The 27120-nt window shown below is 38.5% G+C and overlaps 1 protein-coding gene across 1 annotated transcript in view; it reads left to right on the forward strand.

The window, feature by feature from the left end:
* The window catches only part of AGBL1 (AGBL carboxypeptidase 1), a 957838-nt gene that overhangs the window by 520678 nt on the left and 410040 nt on the right, over nucleotides 1-27120 (forward strand). Inside the window, 1 exon segment of the mRNA XM_071212624.1 lies at nucleotides 21344-21473. Coding sequence (XP_071068725.1) covers nucleotides 21344-21473 — 130 coding nt within the window.

The raw sequence follows: 27120 nt of genomic DNA on the forward strand, positions 1-27120 counted from the left end.
TAAGTTGTTAATCATCTTGTAGATCCACTGTACATAATGAGGCACTGCTCTCTTACTGTTTTCAAGGTTCTCTCTTGGTCTTTGTCTTTTGGCATTTGATTATGATGTCTTTAGGTATGGCTCACTGAGTTTATCCTATGTGGAATTCATTGAGGTTCTTGGATTGTAGAATAATGGTTTTCATCAAATTTGAGAAGTATCCTGCCATTATTTCTTCAAATATTTTTTCTTTCCCTTATTCTCTCTTTTCTCTCTGCGACTTCCATTATGCATATGTTGATATACTTGACAATGTCCCACAGGTCTCTTAAGGCTCTGTCCATTTTCTTCATTCTTTTCCTTTCTGTTTCTCAGAACGGACAGCCTCATTTGACTTATTTTTGGTGCTGGGATTTTTTTTTTTCTTCTGTCTGCTCATATCTTATGTTAGGCCCCTCTAATGAGTTTTTCATTTGTAATTATATTTTTAAAATCTAGAATTTCTACTTGGTACTTTAAAAATAATAATTTGTATGTCTTTATTGGTGTTCTTTATTTGTTGAGACATCATTTTCAAACTTTCATTTAGGTCTTCAGACATGGTTTTCTTTCATTCTTTGAATATATTTACAATAGGTAATTTAAGTCTTTGTCAATAAGTTTAATGTCTGAACTTCCTTTGGGATAGTTTCTATTACATCTCCCTATCCCACCCCCATGTATACATATTTCTTGTTTCTTATCGTTTGTTAATTCTTTTTTTTATCTTACTTTTTCTCACATCACTGTTATTTTTTTCTATTAAATTGCCCTTTTTAAAAAGATACATATGTTACTTCTTTCTTGTAAACATGACATTTTAAATAATATATATACTGTTGAATTTCTGGAAATCAAGTTCTCCTGCCTCCCCAGGGTTTGTTGTTGTTCCTGTTCTGTCTTGTTGTAGTTGTTTGTTCAGTGACTATGACAGCTTGAATTTTGTGAATCCCAAAAAGTAAGATATGTTTTAAACTATTCCATTCCTTTGGGTGTAATACCCATTTGACTGGATTACATCAGTGAGGTGTGATTCAGGTTGAGTCCCTGCCCCCTTGCTTGGCCTGATATAAATGGACTCACTCAGACAGATAGGGAAAAAGAGAACTGGCATATTTCACCCTGCAATGAGAGAGACAGGATTGCTTAAGCATGAAGGCCCCAAGAGGCTGGGCCCATGGAGCAGCTCAAAAGGAGACCTGCCCTGCTATATGCCTGGTAGCTTACAGATGAACTTGGGAAAAGAGTGGAACAGCCAAGACTGATATAGAGAAGATGATAAAAGAAAAGCTGTATGCCAGCTGAAATTGGGAAGAAAGCAGAGCAGCTCAGCCCAAGAGAGGAAGCCTTGAAGTGAAGGCAGAGACCAGGCAGAGATCACCTGCCATTTGCTTCAACATGTGGCAGCTGACTTTGGTGAAAAAGCACACTTGAGTTGGCCTGTTCATGGCCTTGGGACTGTAAACTTTTACCCAAATAAATACCGTTTATAAAAGCCAACACATTTCTGGTACTTTGTATTGGCAACTCTTTGGCAAACCAGAACAGCGACACTTCTGAAGTAATTTTGTAAAGTCGGTATTATCTGTCAGGTGTGACCACTGAAGTCTCTGTCTGGTTAGCTTAGTGGTCAGCTAATGATTGCAGACATACCCTTAGATCCCTAAAATCAATACATTTCACAGTCTTTGCTGAGGTGCTCAGTGTGCATGTTGAGTCACATCATCAACCCTAAAGTGGGCAGTTTACAACTCTGCCTTAGCCTTCACTTTTTGCTCATGCAGAGCTTCAGGTTTAGTCAGGGGTGAGATTTAGGTCCTCCTCATGTCTTTCTTGAGTGTAAGCATAGTCATGGCATGTACACAGTCCTGCACATGCATATCTCAGGAATATGTTGGATCTTTTCAAATACCCCTATGGATATCTCATTCCCAAGTTTTTATTTTTTAAGTATTTTAGTCAATTGTTCTCCCAACTGCTATCCACTACCTCAGGCAGCCATGATGTTCAATAATTACCTCTGATTGTTTTTGACAAATGTTCATGGTGAAAAGGATGCTTCCATTTGGCCATCACCACATTAAATCAAATAAAAACAAGTGCAACAGATTCCTGCTGGCTATGATCAGGGAACAGAACTGACACTCATCCAATGGCTTTTGAAAAAAACAATCTCAATGAAGAGTCTTGACACCACTTCTAAGACCAACTAATTATATTTCATTTGCCATCTGCTACACTATCCCTGTCAGAGCCCAGTAAAATTTAAATTCAAAATAGATGACAGAGTGAAAGGAGAACACAACCCTTTTCAGATAGTTGTAGTTACCCAATCTGGAGTCTACCGGGAGGTGAGGAGGAGGGTTTTATCTAGAAAACTGTTTCTTATCTTGGGCTAAAAAGATTGGCATGAAGTGAATAAATGTCAATAGTTTATTTCTTGAAGTTTGATTTGAGATTTTCTCACCTTGGAGAAAGAGTAAGGAAGAAGGAAAAAATGTAAGAGAGTGTATTCTATGAAATATTATTGTGGAAATTATTCTCTTTGAGAAAAAAGATGCAAAAGTCATATTAAATATGTTCAGCTTGAATGTGCATATTTTAGCCTAAAATATACAGTGGATCAAAGATATTTTGTGCTGGGCCATGAGACCTAGCTCACGAGATGCTTGGATTTCTCATATTACTAAATCAAATCCATGAATAAAAGAATGCAACTGAGCTACTGATGATTAAGCCCTCTGATTTTCTTCTTGGGTCTTAGTGAAACTAAGCTAAAGTAAAACAACTGCAACATTTTATGTAATTTCCTTGAGGGAGAGATCACTGAAAAGGACCAAACTTCCTCCTCCATCACTAAGAAAGTCAGGTAGCTTACCATTACAGGAAGGAATCAGTAATACCATATCCACAGCCAGTCATACCTATTTTGAAAGGGAAATATACTTAGACCATGAGAATGTGTTTCCCAGAGACTAGAGATTGGATAATTCATTTATTTATTCATTTATTCACCCATTCATTACCTATTAAGTGCTTGCTATGTGCCAGGAATTGTTCTAGGTACTGATAATACAGTATTTGAACAAAACATGTAAGTTTCATGTTATTATTGAAGCTACATTCTAGAGGGAAATTTAAAACATAAACTAAACTAAATGTGGATATATAATAGAATCACTGACGGTGTTAAGTGTAATGAAAAAAATATATATATATAAGTGAGAGTATAAAGAATGTGACAGAGTGAGAGGGAGAGAAAGTTATCTCTGATACTATGGCATTTGGACAGAAATAAAAGAGAAAGCTATGGATATCTAAGCAAAGAACCTACCAGTTAGCTGGAACAACAAACGCAAATGCCTTGAGGTTGGAGGGTGCTTAGAACACAAAGAAACTAGTGTGGGTTGAGTCAGGGGAAGGGCAATAATAGTAGTAGAGGAGCTCAGTGAGGTGGCCAGGAGCCAGTTCATGTCAGGCCTTCTAGGATGGAGATCATTCTGAATGATATTGGAAGTCACTGAAGTCACTGAAGGGTTTTGAGCATAGAAATGTCAGCATCTTGAGCTTGTTGTATGTTGACTAGACTATAGGTAAGGGGGTTGGGGTGTGGCAAGAATGGAAGCAGTTAGGAAATTCTTGCACTGATTTAGGTCAGTGGAGACAGTGGCTTGGGCAGAGTGTGATTTCTCTGTATATTTTGAAGGGAGAGACTTTAGGATTTGATGATGAATAGGAGTAGGAGTATGAGAGAAGTAGGTGTCAAAATGAACTCCACGGTATTAGGCCTGAATGCGTGTGACATTTACTGAGACTAGAGGGAAGGTATTTGGTCCTTCTTTCTTTTTTGTTTATGAGGCCTAATAGAAGGTTCCTTTGCTTTTTCGAGTACCTGGAATTATGTGTATGTGATTCAGCTGAACAATCCAGATGTGATACAGAGGATTTGGATAATATTAAAGCCAATATAAAAACTTTCCTCCAAAAAAATATTTGTAGATTATTTTGAGAGCATGGGAACAAAAAATGAGGAGGAAGAAGTATTAGAGGATTGTGTTTTAGGTAAAAAAGTGTCCACACTTCCTTCAGGCCACCTATTTTCAATCTGATAAAAGACTTGGTTCAAATTCTTGCTTAAAATGTGTGACTGTACGGTTAGGTAAGCCTTCTGAACTGTAGTTTCTTCAAATAGAAAATGAAGATTCTTTTGAAAATTAAATGATAAATTTACCTTTTCTTCCTCTTATTTTAATTTTTTTTTTTATGTTTTACTGAAAGTGTGTAAAAAATTCCTATATTTAATGGTCTAGTTAGTCTCAAGGTTTTATTAACAAATAATTATTGAGATCCATTAAGTGTGGACATGATGCTAAGTATTGAAGCAGATTCATTAAATATACAGAATACAGTTCTATCCTCAAATGGTTTATAATCTAATCTGTAGTTCAATTAAGTGAAAGCATAGGGCAGTATGTGATGGTGATGCCAAGTTAACATAGCAAATGGTAGAAACAGGACTTGAACACAAGCAGTCTGACTCTAATAACTGCACATATAACCTTTCCACAGTTTTGTTTTCTAAAGGAGTTGAGCTTTTGGAGAAATTGCTGTGGACTGGAGTACTCAAAGAAGGTTTCATGAAAGGGGCAGGGTTTGAAAAAGTTTCTGAAGGAAGAATAGACTAAGAGAGAGAGAAAAGAAAGGATCAGGTTTCAGAAATGGTTCCATTGGCAGTTGAGAGGGTTTGATAGTTGGGATCGTGCATACTATACTAGCAAACAACGAGGAAATCTGACTTGCTTGCAGCAGTGGGCTTGTGTCGGGCAATAAGTCATTAAGTTGGATTGGTGAGCTGAGACCAGTTTATTGAAGATCTTGAATGCCAGCCAAAGTAGTTTACACATCTTCTTTAGATAATGGGAAGCCACTGGAAGAACTTAAGTATCAAATTGGAATTATGTCCAATTGGGACCGAGGAGTTTTGAGAGACAGGCTATGAGAAAATCAGTGAAGGGATTGCTGCAATCTAGATAGAAGGGATACATCTTGTACAATTTTTTTCCTTCTAACTCTGTGCTCTGAAGGACAAAAACTTTTAGTCTGCTCTGCTTCCATCCTGTCCTTCCCCCCACACTTGGCTCTCTCTCTCCCTCTCTTTCTCTTTCTCTCTTTGGATGTCTTTACCTCGAATTATAGATATTTAAAGGATAGGTAGAAATCATTTATCCTAATATGGTTTTGTTTTTGTTTATTATGGTGTTGCGTTTTTTTTTTTCCTTACAAATGATAACTCAAAGCCAAGAAAATCAATGAACTTACCTAAGATCACATGATAGGAAGTGTCAAAACCCAGACTCAAATTCAGTTTGTTTTCTGACTTTCCCTTCATCACTCTGTGTGCTAGCTCTCTTGTCTTTCCACATTTTTCCTGCTAGGATTTCAAGAAAAAAGAAAGCTAGAGTTTCAGAAATCTTTCCATTTAGTTACCTGGTATGGTATTGGTAATCAGCATTGCTTTTCAGGGCATGGGGTGAATGTTTCCTAGCTACTGAAACCCTAATCAGCAGAACTTATTTTTCTATATCTGTGGTCCTTGCCCTAAGAGGTTCATCTGGACTTTATTATACATCAGAAAACACATTTGCATCCTCTGGAGAAAGCAGAAAAATCACCTTCCTTGCTACCTCTTCTCCTTAGCTGGGAAGGGAAGAATTGTTACTCTCTAGAGATACCTTTTGGCTTGAACTCATCAGAGAGATGTAAATGATTGATCTGTTTTCTGGCCCATAAGGAAAAATACCTTAATATTAAAAAAGCGTAGAAAAATAGGACAAGTGAAGAGGCATGAGTTCTTTCAACCCAAGAGGAGAAAGATTGGGGCATTATTTTGTCTTGTGATCTTGTAAAAGACTCTAATATCTGAGCTTCTTTGGGAGATCTCAGCCATAGAATTCCCTATCAAATCTTGCATTAGGGATAGGAGAATGAAATTCCCATTGCAACTTTATAAAATACAATATTTTATTTTTCTCACTGTTAATGGTTTTGAGCTTTATATGAAATTTTTCTTTCAAAGGTTTCTCTCTAGTGAAGAAACTCCAGTGACTTTTAATCCACAGGAGAGTGTAGCAGTACAAGGGCCCCTACAGAGAAGTGGATGATCAGGAATAATCAATATTCACTAATTAAATCTGTTGAATTGACACTAAAGAAAAGAAAAGACACAGCTTTAATTTAGATATTGACTCTCCTGGGCTGAAATACTCTGACAGCGCTAGAATGGGGGGTTTAAGTTTTGTTTGTTCATTAGATAAATATGAATTAGCTGCCTATCACATGCTGGATTGATGCTGGAGAATTAACAGAGAACAAGGCAGACATAATATCTGCCTTGAGCTGCCACTTGATGAAAATCCTTAAAATGTAAACTCCTAGTAAGCCTTGTTCACTGCTGTAATCCTCACCAGAAGAATGGTATCTGGCACATTGCAGGTACTCAATAAATATTGGATAAATAGTGACTTTAAACAGTGCAATTCTTTCTGAAAATAAAATTTGACTCTGAAATTCAATGTGCAAATCAGAGAGAAGTAGAGATGCACTGCTGCATGTAAAGCTGGGGGCGAGAGATTCTGTATTTCTGTACATTTCTTCCCCACCTTTCTGCCCCTGAGGACATGGGATTGATTATGCTGATCAGGCAGTTAAGACATTTTGTAAATAACCCTTTTCTGTATTAGATAATTTACTCTGGATTCTGAAGCTAATCTAGCTGTGTAACCTTAGGCAGGTTACTTAACCTCTCTAGAACTCTATTTCCTCATCTGCAAAATGGGGTTATAAGAACACATACCTAGAAGATTATGTGAAGATTAAAGGGAGATAATGCATATAAATAATTAACAAAATACATGGTACAAAATGTAAGGACTCAATAAATGTTAGCCATGATAGTGGTAATAAAGAAATGATGATTGATAATGCTGGTGGTGAGGAAGAAGGAAAGTCTTTTGATAATCCCATGGCTGGAAAGAAAAGAATGAGATGGACCTCTTTAGTTTTTCTCATGGCTTATAGAAACTTTCAGAATTACATGGAATATAATAATTAGTCTTTTTGTTCACATCAAAGATATGGCAACTAAGATAAAAAATAAACTAGAGGACTACTTGCTTTTGTGGTGCCAGGAAGCATTTGAGGGGCTTAAAAAATGCCTTTTCTGTTTAATTCATTTTGATTTAACAAATGAGCATGCTTCATTTAGGGCATTTAAATATATATAATTAAATGCCATTTTATTCATGTGTTTGTGGACTCTTCCAGGTTCTGGGGATTCAGATGCAGACAAGACACTATCTTGTCTTTAAAGGTCTGATGTACTTTCTGTTAGAAGAAGCAAATTATAATGTAAAATAAATTCTGTGGCAAAAGTATACTCAGGTTATTACTTTTACAAAAATTCTCCACCATATTTTCTATTTTTTTCCTTTGGAATTAATAAGTATCTTGTAAGAAAATACTCTGTCTATATAAATATTCTACTCAATACTCTCACCCACTAATTTTTAGCACCTCTGTTACTTAACACAGACTGGGTAGCTTAAAGCAAAATAAATTTATTTTATCACAGTTTTGAGGGCTAGACGTCCAAAATCAAGATATCAACAGGGCCATCCTCCCTCGGAAGACTCTAGTAATTTATATAGTCTAAAATTTCCCCTTTTAACAACATTCAAATAATTCAGTGCTTTTTTTATATATATATTTTTTATTTCTCTCCCCTCCACCCTCCCCCTCCACCCTCCCCCCCTCAGTTGTCTGTTCTGTGTCCATTTGCTGCATATTCTTCCTTTTTTGTCCGCTTCTATTGTTGCCAGCGGCATGGGAATCTGTGTCTCTTTTTGTGGTTGCATCATCTTGCTGCGTCAGCTCTCCATGTGTGCGGTGCCATTCCTGGACAGGCTGAAATTCTTTTGCACTGGAGGGCTCTCCTTACAGGGTGCACTCCTTGCACGTGGGGCTCCCCTATGCGGGGGATACCCCTGTGTAGCAGGGTATTCCTTGCGGGCAGCAGCACTGCACGTGGGCCAGCTCCACACGGGTCAAGGAGCTCCACACCTGTCAACTGCGGACCTCCCATGTGATAGACAGATGCCCTATCCACTGGGCCAAGTCCACTTCCCCTAATTCAGTGCTTTTAATTTTGTTCACGGTGTTGTGCTACCATCACCACCATCCATAACCAAAACTTTCCCAACAACCCAAATAGAAACTTTGTACAATTTAAACATTAACTCCCCATGCCCTGCCCTCAGCACAACCCATGGTAACATATGAAATTGCTTATCCTAATTATTTCATATCAGTGACTCATATAATATGTGTCATTTTGCATCTGTCTTATTTCACTTAGCATGATAATCTTTAAGGTACATCCATGTTGCCACATGTATCAGAACTTCATTCCTTTTTACAGCTAACTAAAATTCCACTGTATGTATATATGCATTTTATTTATCCATTTATCAGTTGATGGGCACTTGAGTTGCTTCCATCTTTTCAGTTGTAAATAACGTTGCTATGAACATCAGTGTGCAAATATCTGTCCATGTTCCTACTTTGAATTCTTTTGGGTATGTACCTGGACGTGGGATTGCACGGTCACATGCTAATTCTATACGTAACTTTCTGAGGAACCATCAAACTCTTTTCCACAGCAATTGCACCATTTTAGACTCTCACCAGCAGTAAATGAGTGTGCCTATTTCTCCACATCCTCTCTAACACATATAGTTTTCTGGTTTTTTTTTAATACCAGACATTCTAGTGGGTGTGAAATAGTATTTCACTGTGATTTCAATTAGCTTTTCCCTAATAACTAATGATATTGAGCTTATTTTCATGTGCTAGTTGGTCATTTGTGTACATTCTTTGAAGATAGGTCTATTCAAGTCTTTTGCCTCCTTTTTGTTTTTACTATTTTGTTATTACTTCATTTTATTTTAGCTTGCAATGTTCATTCCCTCAACCTAACTCCTTCTGTTCTCAGCCAATATCTTGGAAGGTGGCATTGACACTATTATTTTACCCACTTTTTAATTGGGTTTTTTGCTTTTTAATTATTGAGTTGAAGGATTTCTTTATATATTCTGGATAAACTCTTATGAGATATGAAGTTTCCAAATATTTTTTCACATTGAGTAGGTAGTCTTTTTGCTTTCATGATAATCCTTTGATACCCTAAAGGTTTTATGTTGATGAGGTACAATTTATCTGATTTTCCTTTTGTTGCTTGTGCGTTGGGTGTAAAGTCTAAGAAACTATTGTCTAACACAAGGTCCTGAAGATGCTTCCATAAGTTTTTTTCTAGGAGTTTTATAGTCTCGTCATTATATTTAGGTCTTTGATTCATTTTGAGTTGATTTTTTTATGTAGTGTAAGGAGGAGTTTACCTTCGTTCTTTTGCATAGGGACATCCAGTTTTCCCAGCACCATTTGTTGAAGAGACTGTTCTTTCCTAATTGAGCGGACATGGCACCCTTGTCAAAAATTATTTGCCAATAAAAGTGAGGGTTGATTTTTGAACTCTCAATCTGATTCCCTTGGTTTATATGTCTGTTTTTGTGTCAGTTCCATGCCATTTTGAATTACTATGCTTTGAAATAAATTTTAAAATCCAGAAGTTTGAGTCCTCCCACTTCATTCTCCTTTTTCAAGATGGGGTGGCTATTCAGGTTCCCTTACCCTTCCATACCAATTTGATGGTTGGCTTTTAAATTTCTGAAAAAATGTTGCAATTTTACTGGGATTTCATTGAATCTGCAAATCATTTTGGGTAGAATTGACATCTTGATAATATTTAGTTTTCTAATCTATGAACATGGAATGTCTGGTTTATTAAGTCTTTAATTTCTTTTAGCAATGATTTATTTTTTTCTGTGTGCATGTCTTTTACATCCTTAGTTAGATTTATTCCTAGATATTTGATTCTTTTAGTTGCTATTGTAAGAGGCATTTTTTTCTTGGTTTCCACTTAAGGTTATTCATTACTAGTGTATATAAACACTACTGATTTTTTTCATATTGATCTTGTACCCCGCCCCTTTGCCGAATTAAATTACTAGTTCCAATAGCTTTTTGTGGATTTGCTAGGATTTTCTCTATATGAGATAATTTTATCTGCAAATAGGTAAAGTTTCACTTATTCTTTTCCAATTTAGATGCCTTTTATTTCTGTCTCTTGCCTAGTTGCTCTAACTAGAATGTCCAAGTCCAATGTTGAATAACAAATTGTGACATTTGGGCATCCTTGTCTTGTTCCTGATCATAGAGGCTTTCAGTCTTTTACTGCTGAATATGATGTTAGCTGTGGGTTTTTCACATATGCCCTAATCATGTAGAGGAATCCCTTCTATTCCTAGTTTTTGAAGTGTTTTTATCAAAAAGGGATCTAGATTTTGTTAAACTTGCCTTTTTATTAATTGTATTGATTGAGGAGATCATGTGTTTTTTTTCACATTTGTTATGTTAATGTGGTGTATTAAATTACATTTAATGATTGTCTTAGGTTGAACCACTCTTATATACCTGGGATAAATCCATTTTATCATGGTATATAATTCTTTTGATGTGCTGTAGGATTCTATTCACTAGTATTTTGTTGAGGACTTTTGCATGTATTTTCATAAGAGAAATTTTCTGTTATAAAATTTTCTGTAATCTTCTGCTTTGTGGTGTATTTATGTGGCTTTGGTTTGAGGGTGATATTGGCCATGTTGAATGAGTTAGGGAGTGTTCCTTCTCTTCAATTTTTTGGAAGAGTTTAGCAGGAGAGGTATAAATTCTTCTTGGAGTATTTGGTAGAATTCTCCAGTGAAGCCAACTTGTCCTGGACTCCTTTTTGTGGAGGTTTTGATTACTGATTCAATTCTTTAGTAGAGATGGGTTGTTGAGATCTTCTATATCTCAGTGTACTTAATTTGTTTCTAGGAATTTATCCATTTCATCTAGGTTATGTAGTTGTTGGCACACCATTGTTCATAGTACCCAATTATAGCTCTTTTTATTTCTTTGAGGTTCTTATTAGGGTCCTCCTTTTCATCTCTAATTTTAGTTTTTGTGTCTTCTGCCTTTTTTCATGTCAGTTTAGATAAAGGTTCGTCAACTTTACTAATTTTTTCAAAGAACCAACTTTTAGTTTTGTTTATCCTATTTTTTATATTTTTTATTAAAGAAGTTGCAAGCTTGCAAAAACAATGATCATTCATAATGTACAGAATTCACATACATCACCCCTCCACCAATACCTTGCATTGGTATGGAACATTTGTTAAAGATCATGAAAGAACATTACCAAAATATTACTACTAGCTATGGTCCATAGCTTACATTTGGTATATTTTTCTATACACTGCCCTATTAGTAAAACCATTTATTAGTATTGTACATTTGTTATAGTTCATGAGAGAGCACTTTCATATTGGTACTGTTAACCACAGTTCATCATCTACCACGTGGTTCACTGTGTTATCAATTCCATGCCTTATACATTTCATCCAAAGTGTGCACTCAGTGGCTCTCACTTTAATCACAGAGTTGTGCTGCTATCACCTCAGTAAATTTTTTTAATGTTTTCCTTAGTCCAAAAGAAAAATCCCATAGCCCCTTATTAGTGACCCTTAGCATTGATACAGTACTTTCTGTGATGTTGATATAAGAATATTGTAATATTGCTTTTAACTAAAGTAATAAGTTAACATTACTTGTATTTTTCCCATGCATCACCATAATCTTACCACTTTGTAATAGTGACACACATTTGGTCTAGTTCATAGAAGAACATTCTTGTATTTGTATTATTAGCCACAATCCTCGTCCACCACCAAGTTCACTATGCTATTCGGTCCCTAACTTATTCTCTAGCTTTCTTTCAATTGACATTTACATCCATATACTACCCCTTTCAGCCATAACCCCATTTATAAACTAGCTATGTTAGTTATACGCTCTATAATGCGTTATCATCAGCTCTATCCATTTCTAATACTCCGGAATTTCTCTGGAGAGATTCCCATATTGTTCCTTCATAGTTTCTCTTATCCTTTAGTTCTCTCTTCATGTCTTCCTTTTTCTTCTTGAGCATACTGACAATCATTTTTTAGTCTCTATCTAGTAAGTCCAAAGTCTGGTCCTCTTCTTTAATGGTTTCTGGATTTTATCTTGTTTCTTTGAATCAGTCTTCATTTCCTGTTTCTTTGTTTGTCTTATAATCTTGTACATTGTACCTTTTAATTATTTAGTGTTACCTCTAGAATTTATTCCTTGAGGTGTCTATTTCTTAAGTTTATATCCAGCTAGTGATATGACAGAGATTCTTCTTGAATGCTAGGAGCTGATCAAAACAAACAAGCCAAATTAAAAAGCACCTTTTACTCTCTTTGCACACTGACACTGCTTTGGCTGGTGGTCTCACTCAGAGCTTAGCCCTCTTGTCAAACAGATGAGCCCAAGTCAAATAGGAGGAAAAGGGTCCTGTCTGTCTTATCTGAGCCTGCATGGAGCTGCAACTATGGAGCCTATTTCTCTTCCTGGGCTTATACTTGTTAGAAGCCTTAGGAATTCTCCATTTATAGTTTATGGGAATTTGAGTGAACTCTGAAATTGACTTCTTCCCTGTCCTGGATGTATTTTGAATGACTTAATACGGGTGGTTCTTTGCCTGAGACTACTTCAATGTCATTGTTTCTCACACTACTCCCACTGTCTACGAGCAGCTTCTCTGCTTTCAGGACAAATTCTGTGAAATTGAGACACATTTCCCATTCACTGTCTCAGACTTCCACCTGATATCTTGCTGCTGACATACATGTACCCAGTATGCACACAGGGGCCATTCTGCCCTCTCTAGAACAGGGCCAGGGACCCACACTGGGAGTGTTTTGGGTGTAAATTCCCTGTGTTTTGTAGGGGTGAATCTGGGGCCAGCAAGAGTGCCAGTGGCTTCTTTCTGTGGCTTTTGAAGTATTGTTTTTCTTGACTCAGCACTTGCCTGGCTAATACAGCCCTTTGTCTCTTTTTTGAAGTTTTGAGGAAGGTTACTGGCTTTAACATTCCTCTGCTGCCTTTGCCCAAGGGGTTTGAATAGTTTTGGAGATAGTGGCTTTCATGACCTTGTTTCTGATCTTCATGGAAATTCCCCTAGTGTTTCTCCATTAGGTAAGATTCTGTCTTTACAACTTTCGGGATTTCTGCCTTTAGGAATATAGGTAGGTAGATGGATAGATATAGGTATAGCTATAGATATAGGTATTGACATAGATTTAGATATACAGAAATCATGCATCCAAAAAAATCCATTGATTTTTTTTTTCAAAGACTTTTTAGCATTTATGGAAATAATCATTAGTTCTTTATTAAAATAAATGTCTGGCAATTTTCCATTCTGATAACTTTGGAGGAGGCATAATACATGATTTAAAATTACAGAAATTAAATAAATCACTCTTGCTCATATCTAATAAGAAATATTATTTGGTTCAAAATATCAGCCCATTGTTATAGCATCAAGTATTATGGCTGGTCTCAGAATTGGTGGCACAGCCTAAAATTTCACTATGGACTTGAATTTGTCTTTGGTAAATTCTTATTAGATAGGTCGTTAGTTTCAAAACATATTTTTAGACACTTCCACTTCAGAGTATTGACTGCTCCAATGAGAACAGTATCTATTTTTATCATCAGTTGTACATGTGTAGAAATGTGTAGAAATATAAATTAACTGGTTCCATGTCCCTGATTTGTACAAGTGATATTGTAGGGCTCCCTCTCTATTGGCAACTAGGCTGATCCAGCCTTAATCTGGTCTTTCCTGATTTCAGTGGAAGTTATTTTTGTTATCTTTTGGATTTTCCCATTGAATATTTAAATGATATGAAATCAAACTTGTCAAAATAACTTAGAGAAGACATATTTTAATCCTAGCTCTCTATTGTTTTTCAAATTAAACATGCAAGAGTCTAATACAAAAGTGGGCAAAATGGAGTGGGCATGTAAGGAGGAGGGATCTCTCCAAACTTTTGGAGCTGGCTCTGCTCCTAGTGAGAAGTTAGAGAAATAGCACTTGTTCTAAGTTCCCAGGAGTATGATGGTAATAAAACCCTTTTTACAATACATGGTTCTTTATAAATATTTTCCTGCTTTCTGTGTGGTAGAGTATAAAGTCCTACTTCTCTTACTTCCATGTGTATATAAATTCTCTGGAGATCTTGTTAAAATGCAGATTCTGATTCAGTAGTTCTGGGGAAGGACCAAAGATTCTACCGATGATGCAGATTTTTCTGGTCAATGGTTACGTTGAGGAACAAGGGCATAAATAACAACTAGTTAGGATTTAGACTGACTTGTGTTCAAATATCTTTCAGGAATTTATTTCACAAAGTTGACATTTGAATTTCCTGTCTGTCTCTGAAAAGCTTTGCTTTCCTATACTTGGGCTCCTGGACGATCAGGCCTCTGACAATACATTTCTGGGTTCCTGTACATGTTGAGGGACACCAAATTTGATCTCTTTTCTTCCCCTCTGCTCTGGCTTAGTAACAGTCTGAACCTTTTGCATGACAGAAATATGCTGAACATAATAGTAGTCATTGGCAACCCTAGTTGTTTTGATCTCTACATCCACTTTGGCCTTAAGATGAAGCTGTCTTTTGTGGGTTTTTTCCCTTTCTCCATCCAAGCAATACTTCTTTAGAAAGCCTTGGGCATGGTGTCTGGTTGATAGTTTCTCATGTTGTTCCATTGCCTCCCCGAAGCTTCCTGCATCTCTTTCCCTTTATAGATATTCGCCTCCTGGACTGTACTTCCTATTACTAGGATGTGCAGTGAATGGTGAAGCCACTGGCTTAATCTCAAACTGGCTGTCTCTCTTTAGACTCCAGAGCTTGCTCTATGGGTGGGTGAGGAGCAGACACTACTCTTACCAAGCCTGGCTTCATTCATTCAGCATGATGGGCCCCAGTCATGGATGGATGAGAGATTTTTGATTCATCTTATTTTCTGACGGTGGCTTTATAGATTGCCTTTTAGGAAGTGACTTAAGTTTCCTCTTTCTCTTTTCTCCTTTTTGCTTTGGGTGTCTGGTAGTCCAGGGTTTGGTTGTCAAGGCCTTTGATTATTTTACTTGTGTTCCAGTCTCTGACCCCAATCTGCTCTTAGCAGGTAAATGAGATCTGTTCAAAGATGATTTATAATGATATCATTTCTCTTTAGGCTATCTGACCTTAAAGGTTATCCTTTACTCAGGATGCCATGCTGTTTGTAGCTTCTATTCAGTGACCTCTTAGGTCTGGCACTATAAGTTCACTGACAGTTTCAGCTGAGATGCTTTTATTTGGTCATATAATTGTCATATTTTCTGGAAATCAGAGGCTGCATCTTTGTTTTCGTTTTTAATTTAAGGGAAGAGTTCTGTCCTATCAAAAACTAGAGTTTTCAAGGATGTAGACTTCCTACAGAAGGACTACAAATGCTGAAAAAGAGCAAGCAGATTTAAGAGTGAAGCAACCAAAGATTAAACAAAGGAGAGGTACTGCCTGTGGCTGGGTGGTGAGTGCAGGTCCCACCTCAAAACATTCTAAGTCAAGGTAAAACAGGCCCATTTCTGTTCAAGGATCCCAGCTTTGCAGCACCTTCTGTAATTATGGATCTAGACTAGGATAACCAACCATTCTGATTTATCTGGGACTGAGAGGTTTCCCCAGATGCAGAAATTAAAAACTAAAACCAGGACATTCTCCAACAAACTGGATGGTTGTTGGCCCCTAGCTCTAGCATGCTTTGTGCATATAGGTGTTATCTTAAAGGAGAATGTTTTTAAACCAAAACCTTAAAAATATGAGGAGGACTTGTTGGAAAAAGTGATGTCACCTCTGTAAACCAAAAGAAAATGATTATTTTTTTTCCCTATTAGTTTGCAGTTTTCAGTGGAGAAAATAAATAGCAATGATCATCATTTTCTTGTCCTTATGAGCAAAGCAGGACTTCAAACTCTATTCAAGGGATGACCCCTTTTCAGAAATGAGAGACACTGAATTTATTGCCAGCCAGTCATTGCTGTCCATCTGCTAATTCTCTCCACATGGAAGGAGCAGCTGTCATTTCAGAAATGCTACTGTAGATAATAAGATGGGGTGCATTTCATCTTCAAATGCTTAAAACAAATCCTTAGGAAGAGCAGCAGCAGTTTTTTGACTGAATGAATCTCTGATATTATTAACACAAAATGCCAAATAGATTTGGAGATTTAAAGCAAGTGGATTTGCTTTAAAAGAAAGTGCACTCGAGTTAGGTATATAGTAATATACCTATATATTGTATATATTGTAATAACCAGCAGTTATTACACAGGAACTGTAGAAGCCATAGACATATACAAAATCACAACCCTATGTAAAGCCCAGAATACAAATACAAACATAGGGGATTTGCAAATCCACACAATCTGCTATGCCAGAGGAATATGCCTCCACCACTGAAAAACAAACAAAAATTGCCCCTAAACTATCAACTTCTCTAACTTGTGTTTCATGTTGGCCTTGTTCTCTAATTAGATTATCTAAGATTCCATCTTCCCCTATGTACTATTTAACAGCCCTGGGTTCAATTACCAGTGTCTATTGATTGTTCCTTTGCATTTTTTCTGGATTTTTTCCTCTTCAGTCTCATTGCCTCCATCCTTATGTGTGCCCACATCACCTTGTACTAAAACCTGACCACAGACTCTTGTCTGAAGCTCCTACCTAAGATCCTTCTTCCACTGTTCAACCTGCATGTAGTTTCCTGATTATTCTTTTTTTTTAAAGATTTTTATTTATTTATTTATTTCTCTCCCCTCCCCCCCCCTTGGTTGTCTGTTCTCTGTGTCTATTTGCTGTGTGTTCTTCTTGTCCGCTTCTGTTATCATCAGCGGAACGAGAATCTGTGTTTCTTTTTGTTGAGTCATCATGTTGTGTCAGCTCTCCATGTGTGCGGTTCCATTCCTGGGCAGGCTGCACTTTCTTTCGCGCTGGGCAGCTCTCCTTACGGGGCGCACTCCTTGCGCGTGGGGTTCCCCTACACGGGGAACACCCCTGCGTGGCACGGCACTCCTTGCGCGCATCAGCACTGCGCATGGGCCAGCTCCACACGGGTCAAGGAGGCCCGGGGTTTGAACCCCGGACCTCCCATGTGGTAGACGGACGCCCTAACCACTGGGCCAAGTCCGCTTCCCCTGATTATTCTTCAGAGGGAAAAATTAGGATGAGGTAAGGAACTTGTGAACATAGTCCAAGTTGTGCTATGCATTCCTGAGCTTTGTAGATATAGATATAAATGTAGATGTGGATGTAGATATGGACATAGGCGTAGACATAAATGCCTAAATATAGTTATAGTTATATGGTTAGTTCTCATGGAGATATCTGAAATGGATATCATTTCACTTGATCCTCAAAATAATCCTGGAAGGTATGCTAGGTATATAAATAATGCATATGAGAATATTGACTCTCGAAGGGGTCCTGAATCCCACAGCTGATGGCAGAGGTGGGAGCTGGAACTAGGTCTTCTTATTCAAAGCTCAGGATTGTTCTAATTTCAGCACAAAACTTTATTTTTTATTTTCAGGAAATATAGTTTACAGTGGTATTTCTATTATATGGTAACCTATGAGACATTTCTATGCAGATATTGCCCTTGAACTTGGCTTCCCTGGAGCACATGGAAAGAAGAGGTAGAGAGAGTTGACCCAGAATTATGGCTACTGGACACTTATAATGCTAGCATTTTGCTTTACACAAACAGAAACGCTTTTATGGGATCTCAACTGATTCCATCACTTTTACTCTTACAAAGTAAAACTAATCCCCAGTATTGATGAGAATTCAGGTCAAGGTAAGGAAAATCACAGAGTAGTTAAATAGAACCCTGTGGCTCTGGGATATTGTGTCTGCAAATATGTTGATTTGAGTGTATTTAAACACAGTGGATATGTTCAGGAGCAAGTCTGGGACTTCTGCTCCTTTCCATTGCCATCAACATTAAAGATCTACATATTTTACTTTCATTCTTGTTTCACCAGACAGAACAGATAAACCCGTTTCTAGATGTTGCTACTATTAAAATGAGGAAAGGAGGAAAATGGCAAGAAAAGAATTTAAAAAGTCAGAAAAGGAGATGCACAGAACCTACTATTTCTCAAGTCAAAATATTTTAATGGTGAAATCAGGATAAATGATTAAACTAAGGATTTTCAGTTTCCAGCAAGCTGCATGAGGCGACTGACAAGCAGCAGGAAGGTAATATTTAAAGGTAATTTCAGAAACATGAAGATGAGAAAGTGCTGAAAGGAAGAGGCTGAACCTTTTCCTTCCACCTTTAAGATTTATTGAAAACAATGCTATTTATTATTATTAATATTTTGTTATTAATGATGAAGATGATGTGATTAATTTTAGGCCACTATTTACATCAGGGTTCGCCCTGTGTTGTGTAGTTCTGTGGGATTTTTTGGAAGGCAAGTTATATAACCTAAAATTGTCCTGTTTATCCCTTTTTAAATATACAGTATAGCAGTAATTACATTCACAATGTTGGACCTCTATCATCATCATACATTGCCAAAATGCTACCATTAACCCAAACAGAAATTCTGTACCAATTAAACCTTAACACCTCTCCCCACCCCTCCCCCGCCCCCAAACTGGCCTCTGGTAACCTGTATTCTAGTTTCTGGCTTTATGAATTTGCACATTTTGCTTATTTCATGTAAGTGAGTGTGGAGCAAGTTGCTGCTAGGAACACTGGCTCAGGGCACAACAGAAACCTTCAGCAAATGGCCATTTTATTACTTGCACAGCACAAACTTTCCAAAAGAAGCAGGGAGAGATCCCATGGTGGCTGGTTTCCTAGGGTGGCCAAAATTGGTTGGGTTAGGGTTGGTGGACGTTGGCCCCACATTGCCCACTTCACAATGGAAAGGAATAGAGACACACCTGTGCTCCTTGACCATGGTATTTATCTACCCTGTGGGGAGGGGCCCTGCCACTGAGAATTCCTGCTTTGATTAGCATAGGGATGGCTTATTCACTGATTCCGGGTTTAAGGTTTGGTCCCGCCTTTTCATTGGACTTAATATGCCCCTCAAGTTGTGGAAGGGAAGCAGACTGAAATATTGTTTCAAAATAGGAAAGGAAACAGGGGGTGGAGGAGTAGATGTAGGTCAGGTCTGGGCAATAGCTACTGAAGTCCGTGACTTCCCCAGGAGTGAGATCATACAGTACAGACGCTGTCCTTTAGTGTCTGGCTTATTTCACCAACATGATGTCTTCAAGATTCATCCATGTTGTAGCATACACCTAAACTTCATTTCTTTTTATGGCCTAATAATATTCCATGGTATTTGTACAGAACATTTTGTTTATCCATTGATCTGTTGATGGACACTTGGCTTACTCTAACCTTTTGGCAATTGTGAATAATGCTCCTATGAACATCAGTGTTCAAATGTCTCTTCGAGCCTCTGCTTTCACTTCTTTTGGGTATATACCAAGAAGTGGGATTGTGGGGTAATATAGTAATTCTACTTAACTTTCTGCAGAACAGCCTACTTGTTTTACATAGTGGCTGCACCATTTTACATTCCTACCAACAATGTACAAGTGTTCCTATTTCTCCATATCCTCTCCAACTCTTGGTATTTTCCATTTATTATTATTTTTTAATAGCAGCCATTCTCTAAGATATGAGGTGGTATCTCATTGTGGTTTTGATTTGCATATCCCTGATGACTGGTGACCTTGAGCATCTTTTCATGTTTTTCATTTGCCTTTTGTATAACTTATTTGTAGAAATATCTATTCTTTTCCCCTTTGTCGTTTTTTCTTGAGTTGTGTTTTTTAAACTATATTCTGTATATTAAACCCTTATCAAATACATAGTTTCCAAATATTTTCTTCCATTCTGTGCTGTTTTTGAAACCAAAAAACTCTCAGAATCCACATTTAAATGTGTGTTTATTCATTCCAAACTACTCATTGAATACCAGTTTTGACACAGTCACTATATTGGGGTTTTGACAGTAACCAAGAGACTTACTGTCCTCAGGAAGCTCACATTCTAGTGAGGAAGACAAGCGAAGTCACAGAACCATCCAAAACCATTTTATAAGGGATCCGTTTAAAGGGACCACAAGATGCCATTGGAACAAATAGGGATATAATGAACTCAGGAATCAGGGCTGATTTCCTGAAAGTTGGTGGGTGGGAAGAGTTGGAGATTGGAAGAGTATCAGCAAAGGGAAAGCAGACACAACTGCTCCAAGGGAACTATGAGCAATTCAATTGTGCTAGAGTATAGATGAACATGTGGTGACAGAGTTAGGTGATGGAGATACTGTACTGCTTGTCCCAATCTGTGGCACCTTGCTTGTTAACTCTATTGTGTGATAACATCTTAGTGGGACTGCTGGGATTGTCCCTGAGCATGGGCTGCACTTGGTAATCTCTGAAGGTCATGGGTCTTTAAGATGACCTTACCTGACAGCTCAGCATCTCTTTCCTCCTTTTGTATTGTGGTCAGTGCTTTCAATAACCAACTGAGTTGTCTTTGTATAGTAACTTGATATTTTCTAATGTGAACGTCCCCATTTTAAAAATGAAGGGATATATGATTTCTAGCAGTAATATACTATGAGAGCTATTTGGAAAATACTCTGGCTTTGGGTAAATGCAAAGCTTTCTGTGTCATCTATATGGATAGGGAGAAAAGCAATGTGATAGGGCAAAAAGCTTAAGAGTCAGAGGTAAGTAGACCTGGGTGTAAACCCTAGTTCTTAGTTGCATGACTTTAGGCCATACTTAACCATTTCTAAGCCTCAGTCTCTTTACTGGAGTGCCATAGTGTTCACCTTGCAGAGTTAATGGGCTGCCTGGAAATATCATATGTAACACTCCCAGTGTAATAGATAGAGCTCAACTTAATTATTTGTATAATTGAAGGGCCCAGTGCCTAGAAAAATGTACTGAGTTTGTTCTCCCTAAAATTCTGATACCCCCAACAGCAAGTTATAAATGGTTTCTAGTTCTTCTGGGAGCTATGAGTAATTGCACTCTTAGTGAGCTCAAAAGACTGAGCTGCAGCTTTAGCCTTCTGGACATCTGCAGTTGATGCCAACTGGGCAGAAGTCAGAAGGAAGTTGGATTCATTAGTCTAATTGTTTGTCTTGTGGAGCTTTATTTTCTCATTATTTTCTTCTATGTATGTATTTATTTCCTTCTACTTGTTTCTCCAGTCACAGATGCTCACTGAGAGGGGAGGATTTGAACAGACAATGGCTCTTTCCCAGTGCTCACCTCCAGCCAACGATTTACCATGCCAAAGGGCTCCTCTACTATCTGAGCAGCATGGGCCGGAGTCCCACGGTGAGTTCCCCTCCACACTTTTGGCCAGTTGCTTCTACCCTCCAGGAGGCAGACAAGTACAGCCAACATAGCCCATGACCTGTCTGACAAGCTATGGGGCAAACCATTGATTCAATACTCATGGGTAAAAACTGGGCAAGAAATTGGAGTTCATCCCAGTTCCTGGGTCTTATTTTTCTGTTGTTGTTTTTTTGTTCTCCAGCTATTGGACAAGAAAGAAAATGGATATGCCTATTGAATAGTATTTGGGAAAAATATTCTAGGTGTTCATATTCATGTCAAACTAATACTGAATTCCCAAGATGATTCAAGCACTGTTGCAAGTACTTTCATATATAGGCTTTTCCCTCAGATTTCTGGTAACTGCGTCCAGTGGAACAGACTATTTGCAAACAGAGTTTTTCCTATGCTTAAGATAAATAAGAGGGAAATGGTAGCCAAGTAATCATATGAAAGCTTTTGTTTATTGACTGCAAATTGTGAACACAGCTGTCTCCAAAATGTGGAGGGGCATAGGCCCAAATCTAGAATCTTTACGTAATCTAAGGAACTTAAAACAGAGCAGAGACACCCACAAGCTGGCCAACTCAATCACTCATCTCTACCGTTAACCACTTTTTGAATATTGACTCTGTGACCAAAACAGGGACACATAAAAGTACCCAATGGATATTTATTGAAAAAAGAAACCCAAATTGCTTGATATGGCATCTCATTTAAACTTGGAAGAAATTAAGAAATAAAGTGATTGCCCTGAGGCCCCTGGGAAGTATATGATATAGTTAGGCTACATTACAGATCTGTTTTTCTACCCTGTAATCCTGCAGTCTTTCTTCACTTACTTTCTGAGAGATCAAAGCACATCCTTCGCCTTCAGGGTCCTGAATCTACACTGGTTAAAATTAGAATGTTCTCATGCTGCCCCGCCCTATCCAAGAAGGCACTGCACTCCCTGTCACCTACCCTCTGTAAGCAAGTTCATTGCCTGCACAGCAGGTACCAGTCTTGCAGAAAAGGTATATAGAATCAGGGTGTCTCTCTGGATAGGAAGCTTTAGCCCCCAAGAGGAGAGGGAGACTCACAGGGCAAGAGCTCCCCACCTGACACGTTTTTCAACACGCACACTCAACCCACAACAAAACAGGATTCCTCTCTGCTCTGACACCCTCTAATTGAAGAGCAAAGCATTTATCTTAAAGTGTGGCAGGTGAAAGGCTTGTTTAAAAATATAAATAAACATTAATTAGCTATAAACATGACAGCCACAGACTTGTTTCCTGCTGGGACCATCTGAGAGGTGGGTGAGAAACAGCTGAGCACTAAATGCTTTTCACAGTGTTACAAAGCTCTCTAATGGGTTCAGCATCACCTTTCAGTTACCTTCAAGGCTATATTTAACTGGCCTCCTGCTGGTAGCAGAAGCACTGCCACTCATTCCACACTCAGGACTATCCTGTACCAGGAAGATTTCTACTGTGCCTAGATTGGCTTTTGGGCTACATGGGTGGAGACTAATGTGAATCTTTGCCCGATCCTCTGGCTCTTATGAAAATGTTTTTGAGACACTGGGAAGCCACTTTCTGGTGGGTGGAGATTCTATGTCTTTTCAATGGTACTCAGGCATTTGTCCATTGGTAGGTGAAATCATCAGAACTTCTAGAACCTATGAGACTGTGGGGCAATGAGAGAAAGTTGTAGCTGGGGGGTTGCTAAAGACCAAACAAGTCATTTAGTTTTATAGGAATTATTCATATATTCTTTCATCCATTCATCCAGCCAGTTATCCGACTAGGCAGGCATCCATTTATCCATTCATTTATACCATACATATGTAATTATTGAACTAGATGCCAGGGACATAGATTCTAAACAATTTAAAGATTTTAAATTGCCCCTTTCTTTGAGGAATCCATAGTTTACTTTGGCAAAAAGTAGAATTGGGTCTGCAAAGAATCCATTGTAGTACAAAGTGGTAAGTGCTGTAAAAAACGGTCTCGTGTGAGGTATTGTAGGATCGCAAATGAGGGGTTGAGACCTTTTCCTGTGGGTTATGGGACAGCTAGAGACTAGAGAGGTCCTTTGAGCTGGACTTGAAGGATGAGTAAGAGTTTCCCTTGGTTTTTGTTTACTAAGGTTGAGAGATATTCTTTCCACGGAGGTTTTAGTGGTTCTGATGGAGGTTTTAGTGGTTCTGACTGTGATCTCTTAGGTCTTCCTGACATTATGAAATTGGAGATCTGGCAAGTTTTCTATGCTTGGAGGTACTGCCTAGGGCAAAGGAAGGGTAAGTTCTCATTTTACTGGGTGGCAGAGACTCATCAGATAATCACACTGACCTTCTTGTGGTCCCATTTCTATTTCCTTAATCCAAATTTTCCAGCTTTCCTGTTTGTTAGAGGGTCAGGGAATTTGCTCTAGAGGAGTCATTGGATAATCTATAGTGATAGAAATCAGAAGAGTCCTTGTCTCTAGGATAAAGGATTAGATAGAAGGAGCCAGAAGGGAATTTTTCTAGGGTAATAGAAATGTTCTAGATCTTGATTAAAGACTTAGTTGTCAAAATTCATTGAACTGTACACTTAGTATCTTTGCATTTTCAGTATTGGTACACATTAAATACAGAAAATTTTAAATAAAATTCTAAGCCCAACCACAGGGCTTTGAAATGCAACTGGGAGTCTTAAATAAGATTGACCAGTGTAGGGGCGTGCAAGTCAAGACAAGAAAGACATCTTGCCAGAACAGAATAAACAGGCTGTTGAAAGAGACCTGCTTAGAAGTTAGAAAGATTCAGCGAGAGAGAAAGCTCCCAATCCGAGAAGCCCAAAGATGCAGGCAGTTTCTACAATCGGCCAGCAGGAGGCGTAGAATTGATTTTCTGGGCAGAACTCCCTAGGCTGGGAGACCATGGTTTAAGGGGCAGTCCTGGCCAGCTTGGGGAGTGGATCGACGCTCTCCGGCTTAGCAAGCTCTCGGGCAGGTGACGACAGCTTCTTCAGAGCTGTCTGAGCTGCAGCTGGCCTGGCCCGTGTGCCGCTGCAGAGAATCGGGGTTTGAGAACTAGGAGCGGTATCGATTTCCTTCCTCTTTACTCTCACGATGGGAGTGCATGTTGGTAAAGGGATTTCAGTGCTCTTTCAAGAGCTCATTGATTTCTGTTTACGACTCACACAACTTGGCTGCCTTCTGCCCGGGAACAGGGCTGGCGTATTTTGGTTTTGTCTTTCTCTGGGGCCCAATGGAATAGACTTTTTAGCTACTTAAATGATTTTCCTGGTCTCTGTGGCATATGTTTGTAGTTAGTCAGTTGCTTTTAAAAGAAACACAAAAGGCAAGGGCAAAAAGGGATGGCTGTCCCTTCCTAAACCCTGGTCTCCAAGGACCTCCAGGCACTCTAAACACACAATTACTTTTATGTCCACTTTTTGCCTCAGAAATGGCCAGAAAACGTATTATTTTTGCTTATTTTCACTGACTCATACTAAGGTACTAAATGTAGAATTTACCTCGATGTATTTGAGGATACAAAAAAAAAAAGAACCTGTTTCCATAGTGCGGGTGTGGGGACAAATGTCCATGGAGAAATGGGTGAAAAAATTCTAAAATTATTTCCTTGTTCTTTTATTTAAAATTTTCCCATGCTAGCAGAATTAAAAGTGAATGCTTCTCTGACATGCCAGAATCCATATTTTGTCTGTGTCTTTACAGACATGAGTAACCCACACTTAAGCAAATTGTTACAATTTCTTGGAGAAACATGTTGAAATGCAAAAGTCTTTTTTCTCCTCTTTCTCCCTTGCTAGTATCTTCAGTGTGCTTTTCATGTACTGCAGGGGCTAGAAGTCTCAGGTACACCATATATGCCACAGGGAGGACCAGCCAGATTTGTTAAAGAAGTCTGAGCAAATTCCCTGTTTTTTTTTTTTTTTTCAGTGGGATGGAGTAGGAAGAGGAGGTGCATGGTGGGGAATATACAAGGCTAGTCAGGTCAGTGTTTCCCTTCAGCCCTTATAAACTGATGGGAATGAGGAGGAGGGCAAGACATGCGTAGAGACAGGATCCAATGGACTAGCTGGGCAATAGGCTGTTCTCTGCAAGGGAGAACAATGACTCAAAAACAGGCTTTGGGGAACGGATGTAGCTCAAGTGGCTGAGTGCCTGCTTCCCACGTATGAGGTCCTGGGTTTGATTCCAGGTGCCTTTAAAAACAAAACAAACAAACAATAAAATGACCTCTTATTGGGGAGTGAATGTAGCTCAGTGGTTAAGTGCCTGCTTCCCAAGTATGAGGTTCTGGGTTCAATCCCGGTACTTCCTAAAACAAAACAAAAACAAAACAAAAAACCAGAGGCTTCAAAGACATAAAGAGGACCTGCATGTCATCTACCTAGTATTTATGTTCAAGGAGTCTGCTCTACTGAGTGGAACAAAGCAGAGTAATGCCTGTGGTGTAAAATTGTGGACAAGGGCAAGGAAAATAGAGCTCAAAGTTCTATATCCAAAAAGTGGGGTTTACTGAGGACAATGCAGGGTATTTAGCTTATTGCTCATGGAAGGACGTCAGCCACAGACAGTAGCAAACAATTAAAGCAAGATATTGGGGATAAAACCTATAGTTCAATCTTTTTCTTTTTATCATACTTTTAATTTTTTAAAAGATACTTAGATTACATAAATGTTACAGGAAAACTATGAGGGATTCCTGCTCCCTATCCCTCCTGCATTTTCCCACATTAACAACATCCTTCATTAGTGTGGTACATTTGTTACAGTTGATGAACACATTTTGGAGTATTGTTACCAAGCATGGATTATAGTTTATATTGTAGTTTACACTCTCTCACACAATTTTGTAAGTTATGACAAGATATATAATGGTCTGTATCTGTCATTACATTGTCATTCCAGACAATTCCCAAGTTCCAGAAATGCCCCCATATTACACCTACTTTTCCCTCTCCCTCCCCTCAAAACCTCCAGTGCGCAATGTCACCACATCAATGATAACAGTTCTTCCATTGTTAGAACCACAATAAGTCTATAGTAGAATAATAGTAAGTCTACACTAGTCCATCATTCATTCCCCAATCCTGAGGATTCTGGGATGGTGATGCCCACTCTGCCTCCAGTTGAGAGGGAGCTTAGATCCCATGGGCAGATGGATGGGACTATCTTGCTTGCTCTCTCTATTCCTTGGGATGGTCGTTGTCCATCATCATCTCCTTGTTTGTTGTCTTAGGTGAGTCCAATGAACTGGAGAGTAATTGTTGCAACACTGTTGAGATTCAGGGCCCAGCTGGCACATGAACAGCCCAAAGATTTAAGTCTCTTGGACATACACCTATCAACTCTAGTACTAACTATAGGTTCAAAAAGAAGGGTCAGAAGAGCCATGTGTAGGAAACCACAACTGAGTCCATCTCTGTCACACTGGGAAGCTTAAATTCCAAAGTAGGGTCCACTGGCAGGGCACCAAATTCCCGAACTGTCTGCCCTACCTATAGTGTCTGGCTGTCTCCAGAGCCCTCAGGAACCCTGCTATTGAGGCACTATTTACTGTGGCAGTCGATGAGATCCTGCTGAGATGTGCATAAGTGTAACCACTGGAATGACCTCCCAACTCACTTTGAAGTTTCTTAGCCATATA

Source organism: Dasypus novemcinctus, chromosome 3 (genome assembly GCF_030445035.2).
Source record: "Dasypus novemcinctus isolate mDasNov1 chromosome 3, mDasNov1.1.hap2, whole genome shotgun sequence".
Classification (NCBI taxonomy): domain Eukaryota; kingdom Metazoa; phylum Chordata; class Mammalia; order Cingulata; family Dasypodidae; genus Dasypus; species Dasypus novemcinctus.